The sequence below is a fragment of the Bos grunniens genome, chromosome 11 (assembly GCF_055505025.1).
Source record: "Bos grunniens cultivar Pamir isolate PY7600 chromosome 11, Bosgru_T2T1.0, whole genome shotgun sequence".
NCBI classification, from domain to species: Eukaryota; Metazoa; Chordata; class Mammalia; order Artiodactyla; family Bovidae; genus Bos; species Bos grunniens.
The window spans coordinates 76,530,135-76,551,195 of record NC_141175.1 but is presented as its reverse complement, the minus strand read 5'-3'; the positions used below and the strand labels follow the sequence as shown (position 1 = coordinate 76,551,195).

The window sequence follows — 21,061 nt, the reverse complement described above, 5'->3', positions numbered from 1 at the left end:
ATTTACAAAATTGCCCTACCTTTGACAGAGTTCCTTAACCTCCCTGGAGTTGTTTGTTTTTAATCTGTGAAAATGGGGTAGCAAAATTTCATAGACTTGTAAGGAATTCATGAGATACCATGAGAACCGCAGTGTAGTTTCTGGTCAGTGTTCACCAAACGTTATTATTTTCTCTAGTTTTTCTTTTACCTTTGCCATAAAATGTATTCATTTACACTGAACTCTGTTTACCCCGAAGACAGTTAACTGTTCAGTCACATTTTACTGAACACTTTCTATGAATCCAGCCTTGTGGCAAGATGATAGAGTGCCTAGAAGTATAAACATGGCTACCTTTGTTTTTGAATGCATGGTCTAATTAAGGAAAGGGTGGTAACAGACCTAGAACAAGTAGAGACATAAGAGTAGACAAGTACAGTGCAATAAGAGTTTGGAGAAGCAGGGCATCAGAGAGGGTTGGGAAAGGTGACTGTATGCACAGCTGGAACAAATGCAAGAAACTGGGAAAATGTGGAGAAGGAATTGACGATCCAGCAAGGATGGGGTGGTGGGGAACAGGAGAGCACAGGTGGGGAAGACAGGCCCATGCTGGCTGAAGAGGACCTTGGGTGCCAAGCTAAGAATTTAGGGCTCACTATAGTAGCTGACTGCCCACCTGTGGGGGTTTGGAGCAGAGTGATAAGAGATGTGCTGTGTGGGTCTGGGTATTACTTTCTGGAGCTGCTTCTGTGGTGTCTGTCGTTGCTGTTGAGCACCCTGCGTCTTTCCTGGAGGTCAGAGATGTTGCATGCTACTCTCCTACTGTCTCGGGGAAGTCTCTGAGGCCTGGGGAGGAAGAAGCTATCATGGGAAGAGATGACAATTGAAATGTCCCATGGAGGCAGCTCCTCTAGACCTCGCACTCCGGGTTTCTCTCTCCAAGTGTCTGTGCTTTTGATTACTTTGAACAGGAAGATGTTAGCTGTAATTTTTCATCATAAATCCGTTTAATTACCTTTATTTTTTGCCCTCTGCAACCCCAATTTAATGAAAAGGTAAAATTTTGACTGCTAAAAAATTGAGTTTTCCTACTGTAGTCATTATTTTTCATTACCATTGTCATTTCTAGGCAAGCCTCTTGATAATAGAATTGCATATGAGCTCTTTATGAGGAGTTTGACAAACTTCCATTCAAAACCAAGGCAATTTCAATGGCTCAGGGACCGGATGCCAGGAGCGTTGGGTGAAAGGTATGGGGCAACTTTTCTTTTTATGAGCTCAGAACTGCCGCGGGCTAGTGTCAGTGCAGTCATGGGTACAGCGGGCAAACCACCAGGGCTGCGTAAACATATTCATCAGCAAGTGGAGTGGAAGGTATTGAGCCTAAAGCAAGGGGAGATAGGAAACATATACATGAACCACCTGGGAGATGAGATGCGAGGCCATTTATGGAGATGAGATGAGGAATGCAGCTGATAAATGATGTTGATGGCAGCAAAGTCAGGGCAGCTACCAGCCCCTAGAGGGACCAACATGATAATGACAAATTAACAGATAGCTTTACTGAGTATTTTACATACATTATTTCATTTTTATCCTCATAACAGCCCTGAAAAATGACGTTGGTAATCTGATTATGGGGGTAATATAGGATTAAAATCCTGGTCTTTCTGAGGCCAGAGGCTGAGCTCGCCCCAGCATTGCACTGTTTCTCTTGGAAGATGCTACCAAGGAGAAGGGCTTGAGATGAAGCTGTTTTTACCTTAGAATTCAGATGGCTCCCAAGGAATGCTGGTTTGTACTTGCCAATTTGCATGGGAGACCAAGGAGCACCTGGGAAAGAACTTCTTGGGAGGGGCAGAGGGGAAATGAAGAGGGGATGCGTTGGGTCTCATCAGCCAGGGTCAGAGTCTTCCAACTGAAAGGGAATGCTGATTTTGGAGATAGATAGTGGCAGGCACTCAGGCCATCTTCTGGTCCAGTCCCCATGGAATGATAGCTGGATGTTAGGAGGCATACAGGGCTAAAAATAAAGGCTGGGTGAATTGTGTCATTAAGACCACCATACACTGTTAGAGGAAAAGGCATCTTCTCTTCAGGCTTCTTCTGTAGCTCAGTTGGTAAAGAATCTGCCTACAATGCAGGAGACCCATGTTCGATTCCTGGGTAAGGAAGATCCCCTGGAGAAGGAAATGACAACCCACTCCAGTGTTCTTACCTGGAGAATCCCATGGACAGAGGAGCCTGGCAGGCTACAGTCCATGGGGTTGCAGAAGTCAGACAGGACTTAGCGACTAAACCACCACGACCATCCTCTCTTAGGGACTTCTTTAGCATAATACACAGGGAGTGGAGCTCTTCTCTGCTTTTTTGGATAACATGGTGGGACTGCAGAATATTTACGGTACTGTTGAATTATGCCATGATGAGTGACAGCTCTTTTTGCATCTGGATTGGCCAGTGTGACATAGAAATCAGGCAAATGCCAGCAGAAAGAGGACTTAGATAGGCACCAGCATGGACAGCAGGAACCTTGTCAATGTGGAAATGTTGGGCCTTGTCAGGGAAAATTGAGAACAACTTTGAAATGGAAAAAGAAAAAATAATTACAGGGTCCTTTCAGTGGTAGCTCAGATGGTAAAGTGTCTGCCTACAATGTGGGAGACCTGGGTTCAATCCCTGGGTTAGGAAGATCTCCTGGAGAAGGAAATGGCAACCCACTCCAGGATTCTTGCCTGGAAAATCCCATGGACAGAGGAGCCTGGTAGGCTACAGTCCATGGGGTTGCAAAGAGTCGGACACGACTGAGCAACTTCACGTCACTTCAGTGGATTACTAGGTGTTGTATAGTGCCCCCTTCTGGATTATCTGATCTTCTTGGGGTTTGCATCTTTCATTGTCTTCAAACTTGCATTGTGTTAGCGTTCTTTATTGTGTCTATATGTGTCTACTTTTGAGTCTCCTTTGAACTTGTTGCAATATTTTATTGGTTCCCTCATTAATAAGTAAATAAAAATTTCATACATGTATGTATTCTGTTTATATGACAGTAATGCTTTTTACCTCAAATTGTCTCTTAATAACTTATTTCAAATGTTTAGCAAACATACCCACATGTCACTCATGATGGAGCAAACTTATTCATAAACCAAAGTCCAGCCTTTTCTGCATCTGTTCCGCTAAAAGTTGAGGGGGGAGCCCAGTTTGGTTTTGCTGGTTCAATTTCTTCTCTGTCTTTTGAGAAACAATGTTCTGCCCCTGCTGAAAAAAGTTGTATAGACTTTTGTGATGTGGTTGGGTGGAAGGTACAGTGATGAGGGAAACAAGAGGCTTGGGATGAAGCTGGAGGAAGAGGTTTTTTTGGTCTGTTTTGTTTTATGAAGGGTTTGGATTAGAGAGCTACTCTATGGACTGCAGGTCCATGGTGGATGGGGAAGGAAAGGAAGTCCATGACATGTATCCCTATTCACAGTATTTTGATAAACACAAGCAGAGTTATTTTAAAATATATTTTGGTTACCTGGACTGTGTCTTTTTAAATGTGACTTCTCTCTGAGGAGTCCCATGGGTTGGTCAACAAACTTGTTGTTGGCCATGATCACACTTGGGATGACATGTCCACAGGGCATTTTAGTATAAAGAGGTATTTTTAATCTGAAAAAAAAAAAAAAGAGGCTGGTTCCCACTCAAGAGTTATAGTGTGAAGTCTCAGCAAAATCTAGAAAACAAAACGCTATTTTTTTTTTTAGTATTCTATTCATAATTTCCGATTTTCCTCTCATTTCTGATAGTGATCCTGTTTAATGCAATGTAATAGCAAATTCTGAATATTTGCTTGAAGTCTATCTAATTGCTGATTTTATTGGCCACGTCTTACTTGCTATGAATAAGAACACTTTTATCCTTTTCTAGGGCTAACCAAGAATAAGTAACCAGGGCCAATATATTTTTCTCATGTCTTCCAGCTTTGCAGAAAATATACCCTCTATAACTAAATGGAAATGTTTCTAAGAGAGGCAGGATGAGTGAGCCAGTGTCCTTAGGTCACGTCTCCATCTGAGCCCCACGCTCTATGCCTCCCTTCTTGACTGCACACTGTGACCACACATTAGACTGTTGGTAAATAATGAAGCAAGAAGAGACCCTGATGGTGGATCAGAGGAAGCTCAGGTGGGACCTGATAGTTGAGACCATCTTGAGCTATCACATGTGGCATTCCTATTGTGACACAGATCCTTCTGTTATAATGAATTATGTGAACTTGGGAAACCATATCCCTAGACCTCCATTTCCTTATCTGTAAAATGAAAGGGCTAGACTAGATTTCTGAACTATTTTTGAACTTTAAATGTTCTAAGAGTCCATGGATTTCAGGCATAAACAGTAGGTGATGAAGATCTCCTGTTCATCTCCTCCTTAAACCACAGCCTACTGCAATTCTGACTCTGGTTTGGAATTCTCTGTTTACTAGAGAATCAAATTAACTGGAGTGAGCAGTTCCCTTTTTTTTCCCTCTGAATATTTTCACTAGTTAAGATTTATATGTAAAGGACAGCCAACTGCCCAAATCTGTCCTGGGCCCTTAATAGAAATGTGAGTGTGCACAAAGGCAGGACATTTTAAGACCAGTAGAGTCTAGTGGAATGATGGCAAGTGGTGAGGCCAGGCATTGGTACAACATTGCTCACCTTCCCATTTATTCTGGGGCAGCTTGGGAACACTTCAGAACCAAGATAAAAGAACAAGTAGGCATCAGGCACCTGAACTGCCTGATGGAGATGCCACAGAAGGCAAACAAGGGTGTTAAAAGCAAAATACCTGACCTGCTGAGGGATGGAATTAGCTGGACGCAATGATCCGGACATTACTCGGTACAAATGTCCTATCTCAGTCTTTTCAGGCCAGGTCTACCTGCCTAAAACTGGGGCAAGTCCAGATCTCTGTCAACTTGGACAGAATGTCACAACTTCTTTTCCTCAGCCCTGTGGTGGTCACTGAAACGTATCACACGGGTATTGAGATGTGCAAATATTGTTTGAAAACTAACACTTATTTTCTGGTGATAAAAGAATTGTCTTTCTTTCATCATGGTTCCATCAAACGCCAACTCACAAAAGGGCTTAGGTTTCCAAGCACACTCACATGATCCCCCACCCCAGTAATAAGAGGTTATAGTCTCTTCCATTGTGATGGTAACAGAACATTTTAGAACTTCAGCTCCCCTCTGGCTTCTCCACCTGTGCTGTGTTTGCTGGGGGAGAGAGTCTGCTTCTGACCCTTTACCCATTTTCTAAAATTAAATTCCCCTTACATTTGCTCCAAATAATTTAGATGAAGCGTCAAAATCCTGTGCTAACTGGTCAATTGTAGTCAAGTTTCTCTCTGGTTTTGCCTGGAGGCTCTTTTAAACCACTTTCTGGTATAATCTGGGGGTTTGCAGCTTTATTCGGTTCAGACTTTCAGAAACACTTACCTCTCCTTTCAGTCTTCTTTCTTCCCTTCGTTTCTGGCACTGGCAGGCCCTGCCCTTAATCTGGTTTGCCACTCATCATTCTGCCAGTCTACCCCTCCAGAACACACTTGCACAGTCTCCAGGCCCTTGGGGACGTGGCATAGATTCCTCTTGCAGCGGAAAGCGGGTAGGTGGGGAATACAGGGAGATGGCCACTGTCTTTGTCTCTTCAGGCTCCTTTTTTCCTCCAAATCCTTCCAGTGACTAGAGAGACCACACAATTTACCAAATGTAGACCCTTTTTGACTGCATCTGTTGATCGTGAGTTTTTGACAGTTGGTCCTGGACAGCAGGAGTGAGCCAGAGTCTGCCCATGAGTGGGGATGGGTGACAGACACCAGCGGACAAGCCTACTTTGAGTCTAGGTCTTTGTATGTGCCCCGGGGCTGTCCAGAATGTTCTTCTCGTACCTTCGCCCCATTAGCTCCTGTTCACTCATTCTTCAGGTTTTGGTCTTGATAATGACATCATTAAGGAAGACTTCCCTGACTCCCCAGGGCTGGGTCAGATGCCCTGCCTCTAAAGCTTTCCCTTCTCCATCAGAGTCATCATGACATCTTGTCATTTCCTGTTTAAGAACTCTCCATCTCCCTCATGAGTATGTACCTGGGGCTCAGGTGCTAGGCAGTCTTTACATTGTTTCCCTAGCACGACCCCTTGCTTGGTGACTGCATCAGTAAATATTTATTGAAGGCTACACTGATTTCTTCTCCTCCCACCCAGTTCTGGGGCCTGGGGTCTTTAGTGTCATCTGTGGTATTCGCCTGTATTTAGATTAGTATTGACTTCTCACATCAATGCTCCCCGTCCCCTGATTTTCCTCCTTGCCCTTTACATATCCATCAAGCATCAAGAGCAGAGTCATCATAACTCTTCTTGCCCTGATGCTCTCCAGCTCTCATTGTACCCTGTGCTGGAAGCTTAACTTCTCTTCCCATACTTTGCGACCCCATAGATGGCAGCCCACCAGGCTCCACCATCCCCAGGATTCTCCAGGCAAGAATACTGGAGTGGGTTTCCATTGCCTTCTCCAGTGCATGAAAGTGAAAAGTGAAAGTGAAGCCGCTCAGTCCTGTCCGACTCTGAGCAACCCCATGGACTGTAGCCTACCAGGCTCCTCCGTCCATGGGATTTTCCAGGCAAGAGTACTGGAGTGGGGTGCCATTGCCTTCTCCATTTGTATCTTAAGCCAGCACCTAAGATGAGCAAGTGGCTCCTTGGGGTGAAAGTGTATCCCAAGAACAAACATACCTGCTGTCCATGGCTTTGGAATAAGAGAAATGGGAGCCCAGGTCTTGCAAGCTTGGAAAATCTCTGGTTCTATTTTGAGTTGTTGAAGAATTCCTTTTAGCAGGCATGCATGCATGTGTGTTTGTAAGTCCTTACCTGCTGCTCTGCCTCTGAAATCTAGTCCTTTCCATGGCAGTAGGCTTGAAGCAAGTTTGCTGCTGGGATGGTTTCTATTGCTAGTAGTACATTTCTTTTGAATTTTCAGGCATTCTGGATTTGAGCAGTGGGCAACGGTGTGTGTTGTTGGTGTTCTTGGGCAACGAGAGTCCCAGACCTAGGGAATGGGAACTTGTTTCACCCAGGTGTTCTTCAAAGATGAGGCTAGATTGGGATGATCCTCTTCTACAGGAATTTAACTTTTTTCTTGTGTTGCCCATTTTGGTCCCAATTTCTTCCTTAATTGTCCTTTCTGTGTTTTGGACGATTTCGCTGTTGGCACCCTTTTCCTGCCTCAGTTCACAGCCACAGATGAATCTCTGTTTCCCGCTGGCTTATCTGAGCTTCTTTGCCACCTCGTATGCTTTAGCTCCAAAACCTGCAGGCCAGCCATCAGTGTGCTGGAGCTGGCTGGGCCTGGCCCCCGAGAGAGAACCTCGTGCATCTCTTCCCAGTTCTGCATTTGGTAGTGTGAGGTCCACTACAACGGGAGTATTTACAGCATGGAGATCATTGAAGTTGGCAAAGTTATAAATCAAAAGATGTGTGTGCATGCACATGCGTGTGTGTGCATGCACACGTATTCACATGCACCTGCCTTGTTATTAAACATTTACCAGCACTCCACTGGCTAAGGCATCAACATTCTAGCTCTGCGCTGTCCAATATGATAATCACTATCCATCTATGGCTGTTTACATTTAAATTAAAATTAAATAAAAATCAGAATTCAACTCCCCGCTCTCCCTAGCCACATTTTGAATGTTCCATCGTAACATGCATCCAGTAGCTTATGTATAGGTTAGTGTAGATATAGAACATTTCTACCACCACAGAAAGTTCTATCATATGACCCCAACTTCCTGTTCTATTCCTGTTGGACATTTGGTGTCATAGTTCAGTCTAAGGGATTGGCGTTAGGATCAGGTATTTGTAGTCCCCGTGGTACCCACCAGTAGCTTCAACTAGAATCTGTACACTAAATCGGTCAACTTTTTTCTGTAAAGGCCATATGGTCGCTGTTGCAGCTGTTCAACTCAAGCTGCTATAGCACAAAAGCACCGATAGACCAAACAGGAAAAACCAAGTGAGTCTATGTTCCAATACAACTTCATTTACAAAAACAGACAACTGGCCAGGGTTGGGCCACAGGCCACAGTTTGCCAGTGCCCCATCTATTTAGCCATCTAGTTTTATGGAACTTACACATATATGTGGAAAATCCAATATGGGTACATTTTAGAATTTCTAAATTCACTCTATTTTTAAAACTGCAGTATGCAAAATTTCAAAAAGACATGAAAGTAAAAAGAATAGTGAGTCCCCATGTGCCTGTCATCCAGTTTCAACAATTATCCGTACAAAGCAAATCTTATCTTGAAGACTCTCCTCATGTATTCTTTTTAATGTTTAAGAAGATTATGTGTCAAAATGCAAACCCATTTCAAAAATCAGTTGATACAAAGAGATTTTTTAATTGATAAAAACAAAACTTCAAATATTTTCAAAAGCAATCTCATCTTCAGCTGTTTGATAATCAGGAATGATTCTTGGGAAGCAGACATCCAATCTCAGACGCTCAAAGTGTCCCTGTGGGTAGCCCTCCCCACCTTGGTGGGGTGAGAGAGAATTACAGATTGGTTTGGAGGATTAAACATAAAACAGGCTACATGGGGAAGAATGCCTCTGATTCTGGGTATTCTCACAGCTGTAATAAGCTGAGTCCTTGTTACCAGGGAGTGACACAGGCAGGTTACAAGGCTGGCATGAACTCAGCAGCTGTTAAAAATGTAGACCCCTCCTCCTCCCCTCTCTCCCGCCTTTCTCTTCTCTTCCCCTTCCCTTCCCCACTTCTGAGATGTCTCAAGGCCAGGTTTTCTTTCAGTGAAAAGAATCATAGAATCAAAATTGGAATGGAATAGGGCCTTCATGAGCATAAAATTAAACTCTTAGCAGTTCCAAGTGATGAAGAGCGCTCAGAGAGGTGAAGTGGTTTGCTCAGGGTCACACAGCTAGATTGTGATGGCAGGGACTAGGGCTGACTCTCTGGATTCCTAGTTGAGAACAGTCAAAAAAAAAAAAAAAAAAATGCAGAGGAGAGGGGCTTTGTGCCAAATCGCCACTGTTTCTTTCTCCGGTTGGAGTTCCATTCACTTGGGACCTCTTTTGGTTTTAGCTATTAATTGTTTTCTGGTTAAGGCAGTGGCTGGTGACTGATGATATTACCTCTAAACTTGTGTTACAATAGTAGAGGCTTGGGCATTAAAGCGTTGCCCTGATGCTAAGGAACCAGTGGGGCTTTTCACAGGCTCTTTCTGTCCTACTAGCTCAAACCAAGCTCTGTGGGGAACCTACACCTTCTCTCCCTCACATACACACACAGATGCTGTTTCGTTGACACAAACTTCTTCCAACTGTGGGATAAGCTTCCTAATAGATGATTTTAATAATTTCACCCCAACTGATCCATTCCCTGGTCACACTCAAACTTCAACCCGAGCAGCTCCCTCTTTCTCTGAACTTCCATTTCTTCAGAGAAGTAATCAGTGACTCGACCAGCAAACCTGATGAGCGAGCTGTCCCTAGCATCCTGCCCTGTTAAAATGTTAAGCAGATTATGTCACTTCTCTGCGTAAAACCCATCAAAGGCTTTCCATTTCCAGTGGAATGAATGCGGAACTCCTTACCCTGTGTCTGCCGGCCCTGCCCTTTTCTCCATTCTTCTCTCTTATAGGCTCCTGGTTGCAATGGCGCCTTTCAGTCCCAGGAACTGAAAACTGGTCTTATCTCGGGGATTTTACACACACCTTCCTTTGCCTTGACTTTTTAACTGATTAGTGTCTTACCTTTCAGCTCAAGTGTCACTTCCTCAGAATAGCTGTCTGTAGCAGATTCTAAATCAAGCTGCTTTTGTTGGGCTACTAACACATTCTTGTCTGTGTTTTTGCTGATGTAATATTTTTCTCTCCACCTAGACATTCAGCTCCATGAAGACCAAGACCACAATTCATCACTAAATACCTAAGCCTACCATCATGTCTGGCACGTGAAGTGCATCCAGTAAATATTGGCTAAATATATTTTTCTAATTGTTTCATATCTATCTATCCATCTCGATCTATTTCTAATTTTTCCTCCCTCCCAATCATCTTGAAAACCCTTGGGGACCAAGATTTCTACTTCTCCTGTTTCTACCATAGCACCCAGTACAGGGTCCAGTCAGTAGCTGTTCACCGGAAGCAGTGTTTTCAATACATAGAGAAGGAACACTGAAGATTCACAGCTTCGTGAGAGGCTATTTCTATAATTTTGCAGTTTTCTTATATAAGATATAATGTGGTTTTTAAAAATAGACTATTTTTTAGAGCAGCTACATCACAACAAAACTGAGCAGAAAATACAGACTTTTCTCATATACCGCCTGACTCTGGATGCACATAGCCTTTCATATCATCACCATCTCCCATCAGAGAGGTACACTTGTTACAATGGAGGAACCTACACTGACACATCATTATCACTCAGAGTCTGTAGTCTGTGTTAGGGTTCCTTCTTGGCGTTACACTTTCCATGGGTTTTGGCTAATGTTGAATGACACCTATCCACAGTTATATTATCAACAAGATAATCTCACTGCCCTAAAAATCCTCTCTGCTCTGCCTGGTCATTGCTCTCTACCCCATGAGCTCCTGAAAACCACTAATTTTATTGATTCCATGGTTTTGAATTTTCCAGAACATCATATAGTTGGGATCAAACAGTATGTAGCCTTATCAGATTGGCTTCTTTCAATTAGTTGCATTTGTTTCTTAATACAGGTGTTTTTTTTTTTTTTTTAAAGCTAGGATAGTATTTAACTCAACATGTGTTTCCTGGTCGCTGCCCCTCTAGATGAAAAAGTGATCCATGGTTTCTTAGGTTGGAAAGCCTGTGTACCCTCTCCTCCATAGGGAGGGTCAAGTTCACATTGCATTATTAGCATTGTTAACCCACTGTTTGCTTCAGAGACTTTTCCAGTGAGAGCTATTAATTCTTTGCCATGGGATATGGTCCATGAAAACCTTTTGGAACCCAGTCACTTATCTTACTCCCTCTTCTGTTTTGGTTCCTTCTCAGAGACCATGGCTCATAATATTATCTTTAACTCTTCCAGTGGAAATAGTATCAGAAAGCACTTCATAAAGCAAGATTTTAGCAGTGCCACATGTTCTGTGTCTTACCTGTTGCTGTCATAACAACAAAAACAGCCAAACACTAGATAACACGAACCAGCAGTCAAAGTTTCTTTTAATAGAATCATGGTCGCCTTGGGAAACCTGGGCGCACTGATGGTATGTTAATTTAAGGTCATGGAGGAAATGTGAAATGACGAAAGGCGGGCAGTGGCTGAAGGTTTCTATCTATATAGCATGGTCAGAGTCATCTGAGTGCATGTCAGACAAAGTAACATCAGAGACTGGCTAACATCTGCCAATTTTGTGCAAATATGACAATGTGTGAGCTTCCCAGGTGTTCAGTGGTAAAGAATCTGCCTGCCACCGCAGGAGCCGCAGGAGACATGCATTCAGTCCCTGGGTCGGGAAGATCCCCTGGAGGGAGGAACGGCAGTCCACTCCAGTATTCTTGTCTGGAGAATTCCATGGACAGAGAAGCCTGGCGGGCTGCAGTCTATGGAGTCATGAAGAGCTGGACACGACAGCGGCTGATCACGCAAACATGACAATATATTGATATTTCTGTTCAAGTTTGATAACTGGTTTACTCCCTCTCTGTTATCTAAAGTCGAGACTCTTGTGTCAGGTACTGGCAGTTGCCCCAGTGGATGTTCTCTGAGTACATAATTTTTCTTCTCCCTGTAATACTCTTCTCCATCTCAGCTGAGAAACATTCATTTCTCAAGATCCAACCTAAGTGTCCTTTTTCTTTTTTGGTGAAGCTTTGCTTGACTCCTGATAGTCCTCTTACCATTTGAGTTTCTATTATAACTCTTCCTTCTCACTGTTTCACATAAACTCGTCATGCTAAACTGTGAATTTCATTTTTTATATAATTTTTTAAATTAACTTTTTATTTTGGGGTATATATAATTGGGATATAGCCAATCAACAAACAATGTTGTGATTTAAATTGTGAATTTCTTGAGGATAGTTACAGTGTCATGCTTCTCTACCCCAGAAACCAGTCCTATTGTCTTGTACAGAGTAAGCATCATATAATAAATGTTTGTTAAGTGAAAGAAGGAATAAATGAATAAGTCAATCACTCAAGTAATATAAGGCCTTAAAAATCAGTAATTAGTACTGAGGATATAAACAAACACAAATCTTGTTGATTGCTTTTTAGGCTTAGGAAGCATCAATTTGATGGGCTAGTACCTTTTAGTGAGGACAATAAACATAATTTAGACTCTCAGGTTTCCAACTAAATAAAACAGGCACACACTGCTAATTTTGCCTCCCAGTAACAAAAGTTGTTCATTTCATACTTTTTGCTATGGCAAAGCACGTGTACAACTTTTTGCCTAATGAACTCTCAGAAGTTGTTTCTTAATTTATGAAAATGATTTTAAAGTTAAGCAAAAGTTTAAGGTTTAGGGAGACAATTTAGACTTTTGCTTTTCCTCTTTTTTTTCCATCAGCTATGCAAAACTTTGAATTTCTCTGAGTTTTATTATAGGTCACAGATAAAAAGAGCAGAATAAGAAACGAAGGGTTCAAGATGATGATAGAGATCTTGTTTTCTTGAATCGAGGAGACAAGGATGAGAATGTTGAAGCTTTTTTTTTTTTTTTTTCTGTGCCTTTCTTCATTCCTCATATTTGTTTGTTTTCTCTTTCTCAACAATAACAAACAAAACCCATCAAAGCAAGGCTGCTGTCTCATTTGGTCCCTGCTGTATTTCCAGTGCCTGGTAAATGCCTGGGATGTGATAGGTTCTCAGAAAATATACATAGGAATAATGTTGAAAGAGTGTGGTCAGAGTGGAAGAGAATGAGGGCCTGAATCAAAATAGTGGTCTTGGGGAAAGAGGGGAGAGAGGGCTAATGAGAGATCAATGCAGATACAGATCTGACGGTCCCTGGAGATGGTTAGGTGAGAGCACATTGGGAAAAGGAGTTCAAGGAGAGGTAAAGTGTGGAGCCTAATGGGTTGAAATGACGAACAAAGGGAAGTAGAATTTGGAAGGGAAGTTGCTAATCTTTGATTTATGCGTGTTAAGTTTGACATTTCAGTGGGGAGATAATCAGTAGGGAGTTAAAAACGTGACACTAGAGCTTAGATGAAAAATCAGGAACGGAGATACTGATATTAGTTGAAGCCACAAATGTGATGGATTATTAAAATAAAGTAAAAAGAATGAAGAGCGTCACAAGCTAGATCTTTGGGGGATATATCCACAACTTTGGACCCATGGCAGGGAGGACTAAAACTAGAGGCATGATCAGAGGGGTAAGCATATCATCAAGAAAGTATAAGGGCAAGGAAGTAAAGACAGAGAGCTTGAGGAAGAGCACTTGGTCAGGGGTGCTAAAGGCTGCAAGGAAACTCATGTTCAGGACTGGAAGAAAGACAGCAGAATTCAGCGTTTAAAAATACTTGTTTAATAGGAAGACAACGGAATCTATGGAATGGTGCATGTTGTGCAAAAGCGGGTTTGCTGGAGGACTGTTCAGTCCTTATCTAACATTGCTTGTGTTAGTTTTTCAGCCTATAGTATGTGTGCAGAAAGTATTTGCTATTTGAGAGTATAATCAGAATTTGTGTTTTTTTAGAAGTGGTTGGTTTTGCTTAGGAATGTTTGCTCAGTTCTCAGGAAGTTGCTGAGATGGTAGAGGTCCTTCAGTGAAGTAGAGTCTAGCACTTACCCCGAGTGTGGTCATGTACAATGATCTGCCATGTGGTTCGTATCTAGTCTTCTCTTGATGTCTCTTTGCATGTCAAGCTCTAGAGCTGCTAAAGACTGTCCACTGATGGGGTAGATTATCACCTACATATGAGTCTAAGATCCCCAAGTCTTAATTTAAAAATTGCTTTATGTTTTATATAGTGAGAAATTCCTTATTTCCTCTGTAAATTACTTCTGTGTGTTTGATGGAAATACCAGTGGGGGTGAGGGGTGGGCAGAAGGGGCCTAAAGATCAGCTAAGATGCTCTGTGTAGTATGTAGTTAGCAGCTCTCACCACTAGATGGTGACCTTGCACTGGCCTGGTGATAGCCTGTTAACAAAGGGTGGCAGAAACTCAACTGTCTGGGGTTGAAACCCACCACAGTGAGAAAGAGAAGCTTTTTTCTTTTTGATGTTGTGAAATAAAGAGGTTGATGAGATTTGAAATAATAAAAAGTTCAGGAATAAATACCAGTGTCCTCCCAACTCTTTGCACAGGCTGGATGCAGAGAGGACACTTGAGTATCTGGTTAAAAACCTACATACAATGTCAGGCAATGGGGAGAAGACTATTTTAAGAAGTACAAAAACTGCATTATGGTTCACCTTGCCACTTGCTTGTGGTATATTTGATAAGTCATTTAATTTCTAGGAGCTTCAGTTGCTTCATCTGAAAATGAGAGACGATAATACCTACCTTGTCAGAGGCTGGGCCAGTTTCTCCAAAGACCTTCTCTTGCCTTGTCACTGAAGGGAAAAGAGGTTTAGTGTATCTTTGCAAGGAGAGGAAAGAAGGGACTAAATTGGTCATTGTCTAATTTTTTCCATTTTTAGCTTTCATTTTTTTGGTGAGGTGGATAGTCTTAGTTATTTCTCTCATTAAGAGAAGCATATGTATGAGTTCTGGCTACAGGTTGGGAATAATACAGAAGGAACTAAAGCCAAAAGTTGAGAGGGGAAATTGTTCTGTAATGGTGTTGTGTGTGTGTGCGTTTGCATGTTGGTCTACTTAGGTCTAGAACCAGAGGAGGAGAAATCAGGAACGTTCACTACTGCTGGGAATTATATTATTATTGACCTGTGATTATGATCTTGTGTCCCTGTTTTGCAGTAGAGGGTCTTGGAAGTCTTTTGATATTCAACATGCTAAAGGTTTATTTTCAATCTCACCATTAATATAATTCATAATGACAGCCTTTTTATTTCATGCTTATTCAAAGGGTTTTGTATGAGGAACCCTTTTACCATTTATCCAGAAGTGATTTGGTTTTTAAATTAATACTGTTTCATTCAGTTCAGCTCAGTTCAGTCGCTTAGTCGTGTCCGACTCTTTGTGTCCCCATAAATTGCAGCACTCCAGGCCTCCCTGTCCATCACCAACTCCTGGAGTTCACTCAAACTCACGTCCATCGAGTCAGTGATGCCATCCAGCCATCTCATCCTCTGTCGTCCCCTTCTCCTTCTGCCCCCAATCCCTCCCAGCATCAGGGTCTTTTCCAATGAGTCAACTCTTCGCATGAGGTGGCCAAAGTACTGGAGTTTCAGCTTCAGCATCATTCCTTCCAAAGAAATCCCAGGGCTGATCTCCTTCAGAATGGACTGGTTGGATCTCCTTGAAGTCCAAGGGACTCTAAAGAGTCTTCTCCAACACCACAGTTCAAAAGCATCAATTCTTCGGTGCTCAGCTTTCCTCACAGTCCAACTCTCACATCCATACGTGACCATTGGAAAAACCATAGCCTTGTCTAGATGGACCTTTGTTGGCAAAGTAATGTCTCTGCTTTTGAATATGCTATCTAGGTTGGTCATAACTTTCCTTCCAAGGAGTAAGCGTCTTTTAATTTCATGGCTGCAGTCACCATCTGCAGCGATTTTGGAGCCCCCAAAAATAAAGTCTGACACTGTTTCCACTGTTTCCCCATCTATTTCCCATGAAGTGATGGGACCAGATGCCATGATCTTAGTTTTCTGAATGTTGAGTTTTAAGCCAACTTTTTCACTCTCCTCTTTCACTTTCATCAAGAGGCTCTTTAGTTCTTCTTTGCTTTCTGCCACGAGGGTGGTGTCATCTGCATATCTGAGGTTATTGATATTTCTCCCGGCAATCTTGATTCCAGCTGTGCTTCATCCAGCCCAGTGTTTCTCATGATGTATTCTGCATACAAGTTAAATAAGCAGGCTGACAATATACAGCCTTGACATACTCCTTTTCCTATTTGTAACCACTCTGTTGTTCCATGTCCAGTTCTAACTGTTGCTTCCTGACCTGCATATAGGTTTCTCAAGAGAGGAGAAATTAATGTCTCTAGCAGGGCAAATTCGCAGGAGGCTCAAGTCACATCCACTTTTCTCAGTTTTCCATGGGATCCTGTGCAGATACTGAGTTGACTTTGGCAGAGAAAAGGAGCTTCTGTCTTCTATAATTCAGAATTTCTGTAACTAGCCATGCAGAGTGTCTTGTGCAATCTTGGAGTAACTAGCGTTTCCCCAGAATTCATTGAAGAAACCAGATTGTAGCCTTTCTTATATGAGAACCCATGAAACCCTGAAGGACTTTTTGTCCCAGCCATTGTTCATACCTTTTCACTGGAACAGAATAAATAAAATTGTAACAGATGAATATTTGATACCAGAGAGGGAAAGGGAGGGAGAGCTATGAAAGTTTGAAAAGATACGTTAAAAGTAAAAGTGAATTAAATGAGGGTATAGACTATGCCTGTGGGATAGATTTCTGTGACTGTGTATTTGTTCCTCTCAGTAGTTATTGCCTTTGAGCAATTGTTGCAAGTAGTCAAAAGTTCTCTCTCTAGTGTAACTATTGAGCTTTGATTAAATTAAATTGATTGTAAAGTTCTCTCTTTTGTGTGAAGATGGTCAGGAAAGCTGTGCAGCCTGAGCTGGGAGCTGGCATGTAATCTAGTTCTGTACTTGGTCATCAATGCCTTTCTCTTAGTATTTTTAAAAAAATCTCTCTTGACCGAATTTTTATTGTATAACCGTAATATTCCTGGAGTCCCACATGGCTCAGTATTTGCATGATGTTGGCTTTCTTCTCTGAACCCAATGATGGAGATGTCACAGGAAAAACGGATTGATGGATCTCAACCATTTTCATTAACGAATGCAAAAACTGTAAGGACCCTAGGGAGATGAATGTATTTGGTTGCCAGACTGGAGAGGAGGAAGGCCAGGGATATCTGAGGGATTGCCTCAGTGGGCTAGGCAATTATACAGAGGACTGCTTCTAAGAATGTGCCTGGTGATGAGATGTTCCCAAGAGGTTAGGGGAATGCCTGGTTGGTGGTGGTGATGGCCAGGAAATGACTGATTTCAGATTACAATCTTTGAAACATCTTTCCCTGAAGACCACCTTCTTCTAACTCACTTGGAAAACAGGCAAAGCCTAAGGTTTTACATCTCTCCCAAGTATTAGAAAGACACTTGATGGTCCTAAAGGAATAAAAGATGAGCTTACAAGGAAAAATGGTGAGGCATGTGAGGACTAAAGGTTCTATGAAGAAATTTAACAAGATAAACTAGAGGGAATAGAATGAACAATAATTTAAAAACTAAGCATAGTAATTATCCTTAGAGATAAAGGAGACTATTGAAAAAATAAAGCAAGAAGCAGTTAGAAAGAGGAGCCAATGGGAAATATTAGGTACCTAAATATAATTGTTGGAATAAAGAACTCAGTGGATGGGCTGCATGTGGGAATGGATATAGCCAAAGAACGTTTTAGTAGGCTGAAATTTTGGACTAAGTTTTCTCAGAAGGTGTTGGAAAAGGATGAAGAGGTGGCAGTTTGAGAGAGATGAAGGATTGAAGTAGAAGTAGAAATTCGCTTCTACAGGATCACAGAAGAAAAGATCCTGAGCTGACCAGACACAGCATGCAAAAGAGGAGAGGTGACCTCACGTGGAAACATTCCACAGTGACAGTCAAGGATATAAAGAAAAAGAGAAAACTCTAAAAGCTTCCAAAGACAGAAAAGCACATTAACCCCAAAGGAGCAAAAAAATCAGATTATAATCATACTTTATATGATCATATTTATAGGCTCTGTATGAATATATGTATAATCAGCAGCTCTGCCAGACATGGGAGAGCAGTGAATTAATATCTTCAAAGTATTGAAGAAAAGGCAGTAATACTAGAATTTTATAATGAGCAAAATTACTATTTAAATGTGAGGTTGGAATACAGATATTTTGGGGCATACAGTATCTCATAGTAATTACTACCAAGGTTCACACTGGAAGAAGTGAAGGATGTACTCCAGCTAGAAGTGAAGTGAATCTGGGAGGAAGCAGTTAAATCCAGGGAGAAAGGTAAATAAGTAATGAACAACACAGAACGCACATCATTTTGAGTGAAAAAGATTACTTAAAAAAATAGCTTAAAAATTACTTAAAAAAAATGAAACCGGGCCACAAAGGATTTATCATTAAATTCTAAACAATCAACTTCATTCAGACAAGTTCTGGAACTATGAAGAAACAGTTTAGAAATAATTAAAAAGCAACTGTGTGTTTATTGGTGATTTAAAAAAAAAATGGTGCAGTGGACATTTTTGTGCATAAGGATGAGACTTTCCCTTGGAGCATATTCCTAGAAGTCAAAATTCAAAGTATCATGATGTGTGCATCTTTACTTAAGACAGCCAAGTGGATTTCTAAAAGTCCATGAATCCGTACCTATGAACCAAAGCCGGAATGACATTGGAATTGCATTGCATTTATACAGTCTTTTAGGGGGAGGGGGATAATACTTTATAATATTAAATGTTCATATTGGTGAACATTATTTTACCTTCACTTAGGGCTATTCTCAATAAGTTTTATAATATTCTTTGTGAAAGTCTTACTTTTTTTCTTATATTTCCTCCTACTCTTTATAGGTTCCATTGCTACCATGAGGCTCTGTTTTCCTCCTCTACTATGTTTTCTGATTGTCACTAAAGGAACACAATGAGACCTCTTTGGTGGATTATAAAAAAAAATGAAGTATAGTTTATACATGATAAAATGCACAGATCTTAAGTGTTCAGCTTGGTAGGTGTGATAATTGTTTGCATCTGTATAACCACCCACACAAACCATAGACTAAATCCATCATCATAGAATGTTCCTTGTCCCAGTCAAGGCCCCAGCCCCAAGACGATCACTGTAGACTTCTGTCACCACATGTTAGTTTGGCCTGTTCTTAAGCTTTATATGTGGACTTCCCTGGTGGCTCAGAGGTTAAAGCATCTGCCTGCAATGTGGGAGACCTGGGTTCGATCCCTGGGTTGGGAAGATCCCCTGGAGAAGGAAATGGCTACCCACTCCAGTATTCTTGCTTGGAAAATCCCATGGATAGAGGAGCCTGGTGGGCTACAGTCCACGGGGTAGCAAAGAGTCGAATATGACTGAGCAACTTCACTAAGCTTTATATAAATGGAATCACACAATATTCACACCTTTGTGTCTGCCTTCACTCACTTCACATAATGTTTTAGAGGTTTATCAGTATGCAGTATATATCAGTAATTTATTCATTTTTATTGCTGAGTAACATGTCACTGTTTAAACCAAAATTTATCCATTCACCTTTTGATGGACATTTGGGCTTGAAAATGTTTTTGGTTTTATGAATAAGGCTGCTATGTACGTATCTTTTTTTGGATGGAATTGTTGGGACATATGGTAGATGTGTTTGTCATTCTCTTATATGTTAGATTATCTTTTCATTGTTTGTAAGATTTTTTTAAAAATGTATTCTGTTTCCAGTTTTTTAAGGAATCTCCACACTGTTCTCCATAGTGGCTGTACTAGTTTGCATTCCCACCAACAGTGTAAGAGGGTTCCCTTTTCTCCACACCCTCTCCAGCATTTATTATTTGTAGACTTTTGGATCACAGCCATTCTGACTGGTGTGAAATGGTACCTCATAGTGGTTTTGATTTGCATTTCTCTGATAATGAGTGATGTTGAGCATCTTTTCATGTGTTTGTTAGCCATCTGTATGTCTTCTTTGGAGAAATGTCTATTTAGTTCTTTGGCCCATTTTTTGATTGGGTCACTTATTTTTCTGGAGTTGAGCTGTAGGAGTTGCTTGTATATTTTTGAGATTAGTTGTTTGTCCGTTGCTTCATTTGCTATTATTTTCTCCCATTCTGAAGGCTGTCTTTTCACCTTGCTAATAGTTTCCTTTGATGTGCAGAAGCTTTTAAGGTTAATTAGGTCCCATTTGTTTATTTTTGCTTTTATTTCCAATATTCTGGGAGGTGGGTCATAGAGGATCCTGCTGTGATGTATGTCAGAGTGTTTTGCCTATGTTCTCCTCTAGGAGTTTTATAGTTTCTGGTCTTACGTTTAGATCTTTAATCCATTTTGAGTTTATTTTTGTGTATGGTGTTAGAAAGTGTTCTAGTTTCATTCTTTTACAAGTGGTTGACCAGATTTCCCAGCACCACTTGTTAAAGAGATTGTCTTTAATCCCTTGTATATTTTTGCCTCCTTAAAAAACTGGAAATAGAACTGCCTTATGATCCAGCAATCCCACTGCTGGGCATACACACTGAGGAAACCAGAAGGGAAAGAGACACGTGTACCCCAATGTTCATCGCAGCACTGTTTATAATAGCCAGGACATGGAAGCAACCTAGATGTCCATCAGCAGATGAATGGATAAGAAAGCTGTGGTACATATACACAATGGAGTATTACTCAGCCATTAAAAAGAATACATTTGAATCAGTTCTAATGAGGTGGATGAAACTGGAGCCTATTATACAGAGTGAAGTAAGCCAGAAGGAAAAACACCAATACAGTATACTAACTCATATATATGGAATTTAGAAAGATGGTAACAATAACCCTGTGTACGAGACAGCAAAAGAGACACTGATATATAGAATAGTCTTATGGACTCTGTGGGAGAGGGAGAGGGTGGGAAGATTTGGGAGAATGGCATTGAAACATGTAAAATATCATGTATGAAACAAGTTGCCAGTCCAGGTTTGATGCACAATACTGGATGCTTGGGGCTAGTGCACTGGGACGACCCAGAGGGATGGTATGGGGAGGGAGGAGGGAGGAGGGTTCAGGATGGGGAACACATGTATACCTGTGGTGGATTCATTTTGATATTTGGCAAAACTAATACAATTATGTAAAGTTTAAAAATAAAAAAAAATGTATTCTGGATATGAATCCTTTGTCAGATAAATGTTTTGAGAATATTTTGTTTCTCAG

General features: G+C 41.3%; 2 protein-coding genes across 24 annotated transcripts in view; one reads left to right on the top strand and one right to left on the bottom strand.

Moving 5' to 3' along the window:
* The window catches only part of LOC147363332 (uncharacterized), a 791,043-nt gene that overhangs the window by 33,833 nt on the left and 736,149 nt on the right, over positions 1-21,061 (top strand). For 5 of the 19 annotated variants that reach the window (XR_015136990.1, XM_086327067.1, XM_086327058.1 and 2 more), the window contains one exon: positions 1,109-1,229. The exons of 13 other annotated variants lie outside the window; for them this stretch is intronic. Coding sequence is in view for 5 of the 6 variants with exons in the window: in XM_086327067.1 (XP_086183193.1) it covers positions 1,109-1,229 (121 nt within the window). In the remaining variant the exon portion in view is untranslated. Of the gene's footprint in view, positions 1-1,108; positions 1,230-3,944; positions 4,150-11,446; positions 11,559-21,061 lie in introns of those variants that run through there. One more of the 19 variants, XM_086327059.1, reaches the window with a different exon arrangement.
* The window catches only part of FSHR (follicle stimulating hormone receptor), a 223,008-nt gene continuing 210,339 nt past the window's right edge, over positions 8,393-21,061 (bottom strand). For all 5 annotated transcript variants that reach the window (XM_086327025.1, XM_086327026.1, XM_086327028.1 and 2 more), the window contains one exon: positions 8,393-21,061. This exon is cut by the window's right edge and continues 17,695 nt beyond it. The gene's annotated coding sequence lies outside the window, so the exon portion shown is untranslated.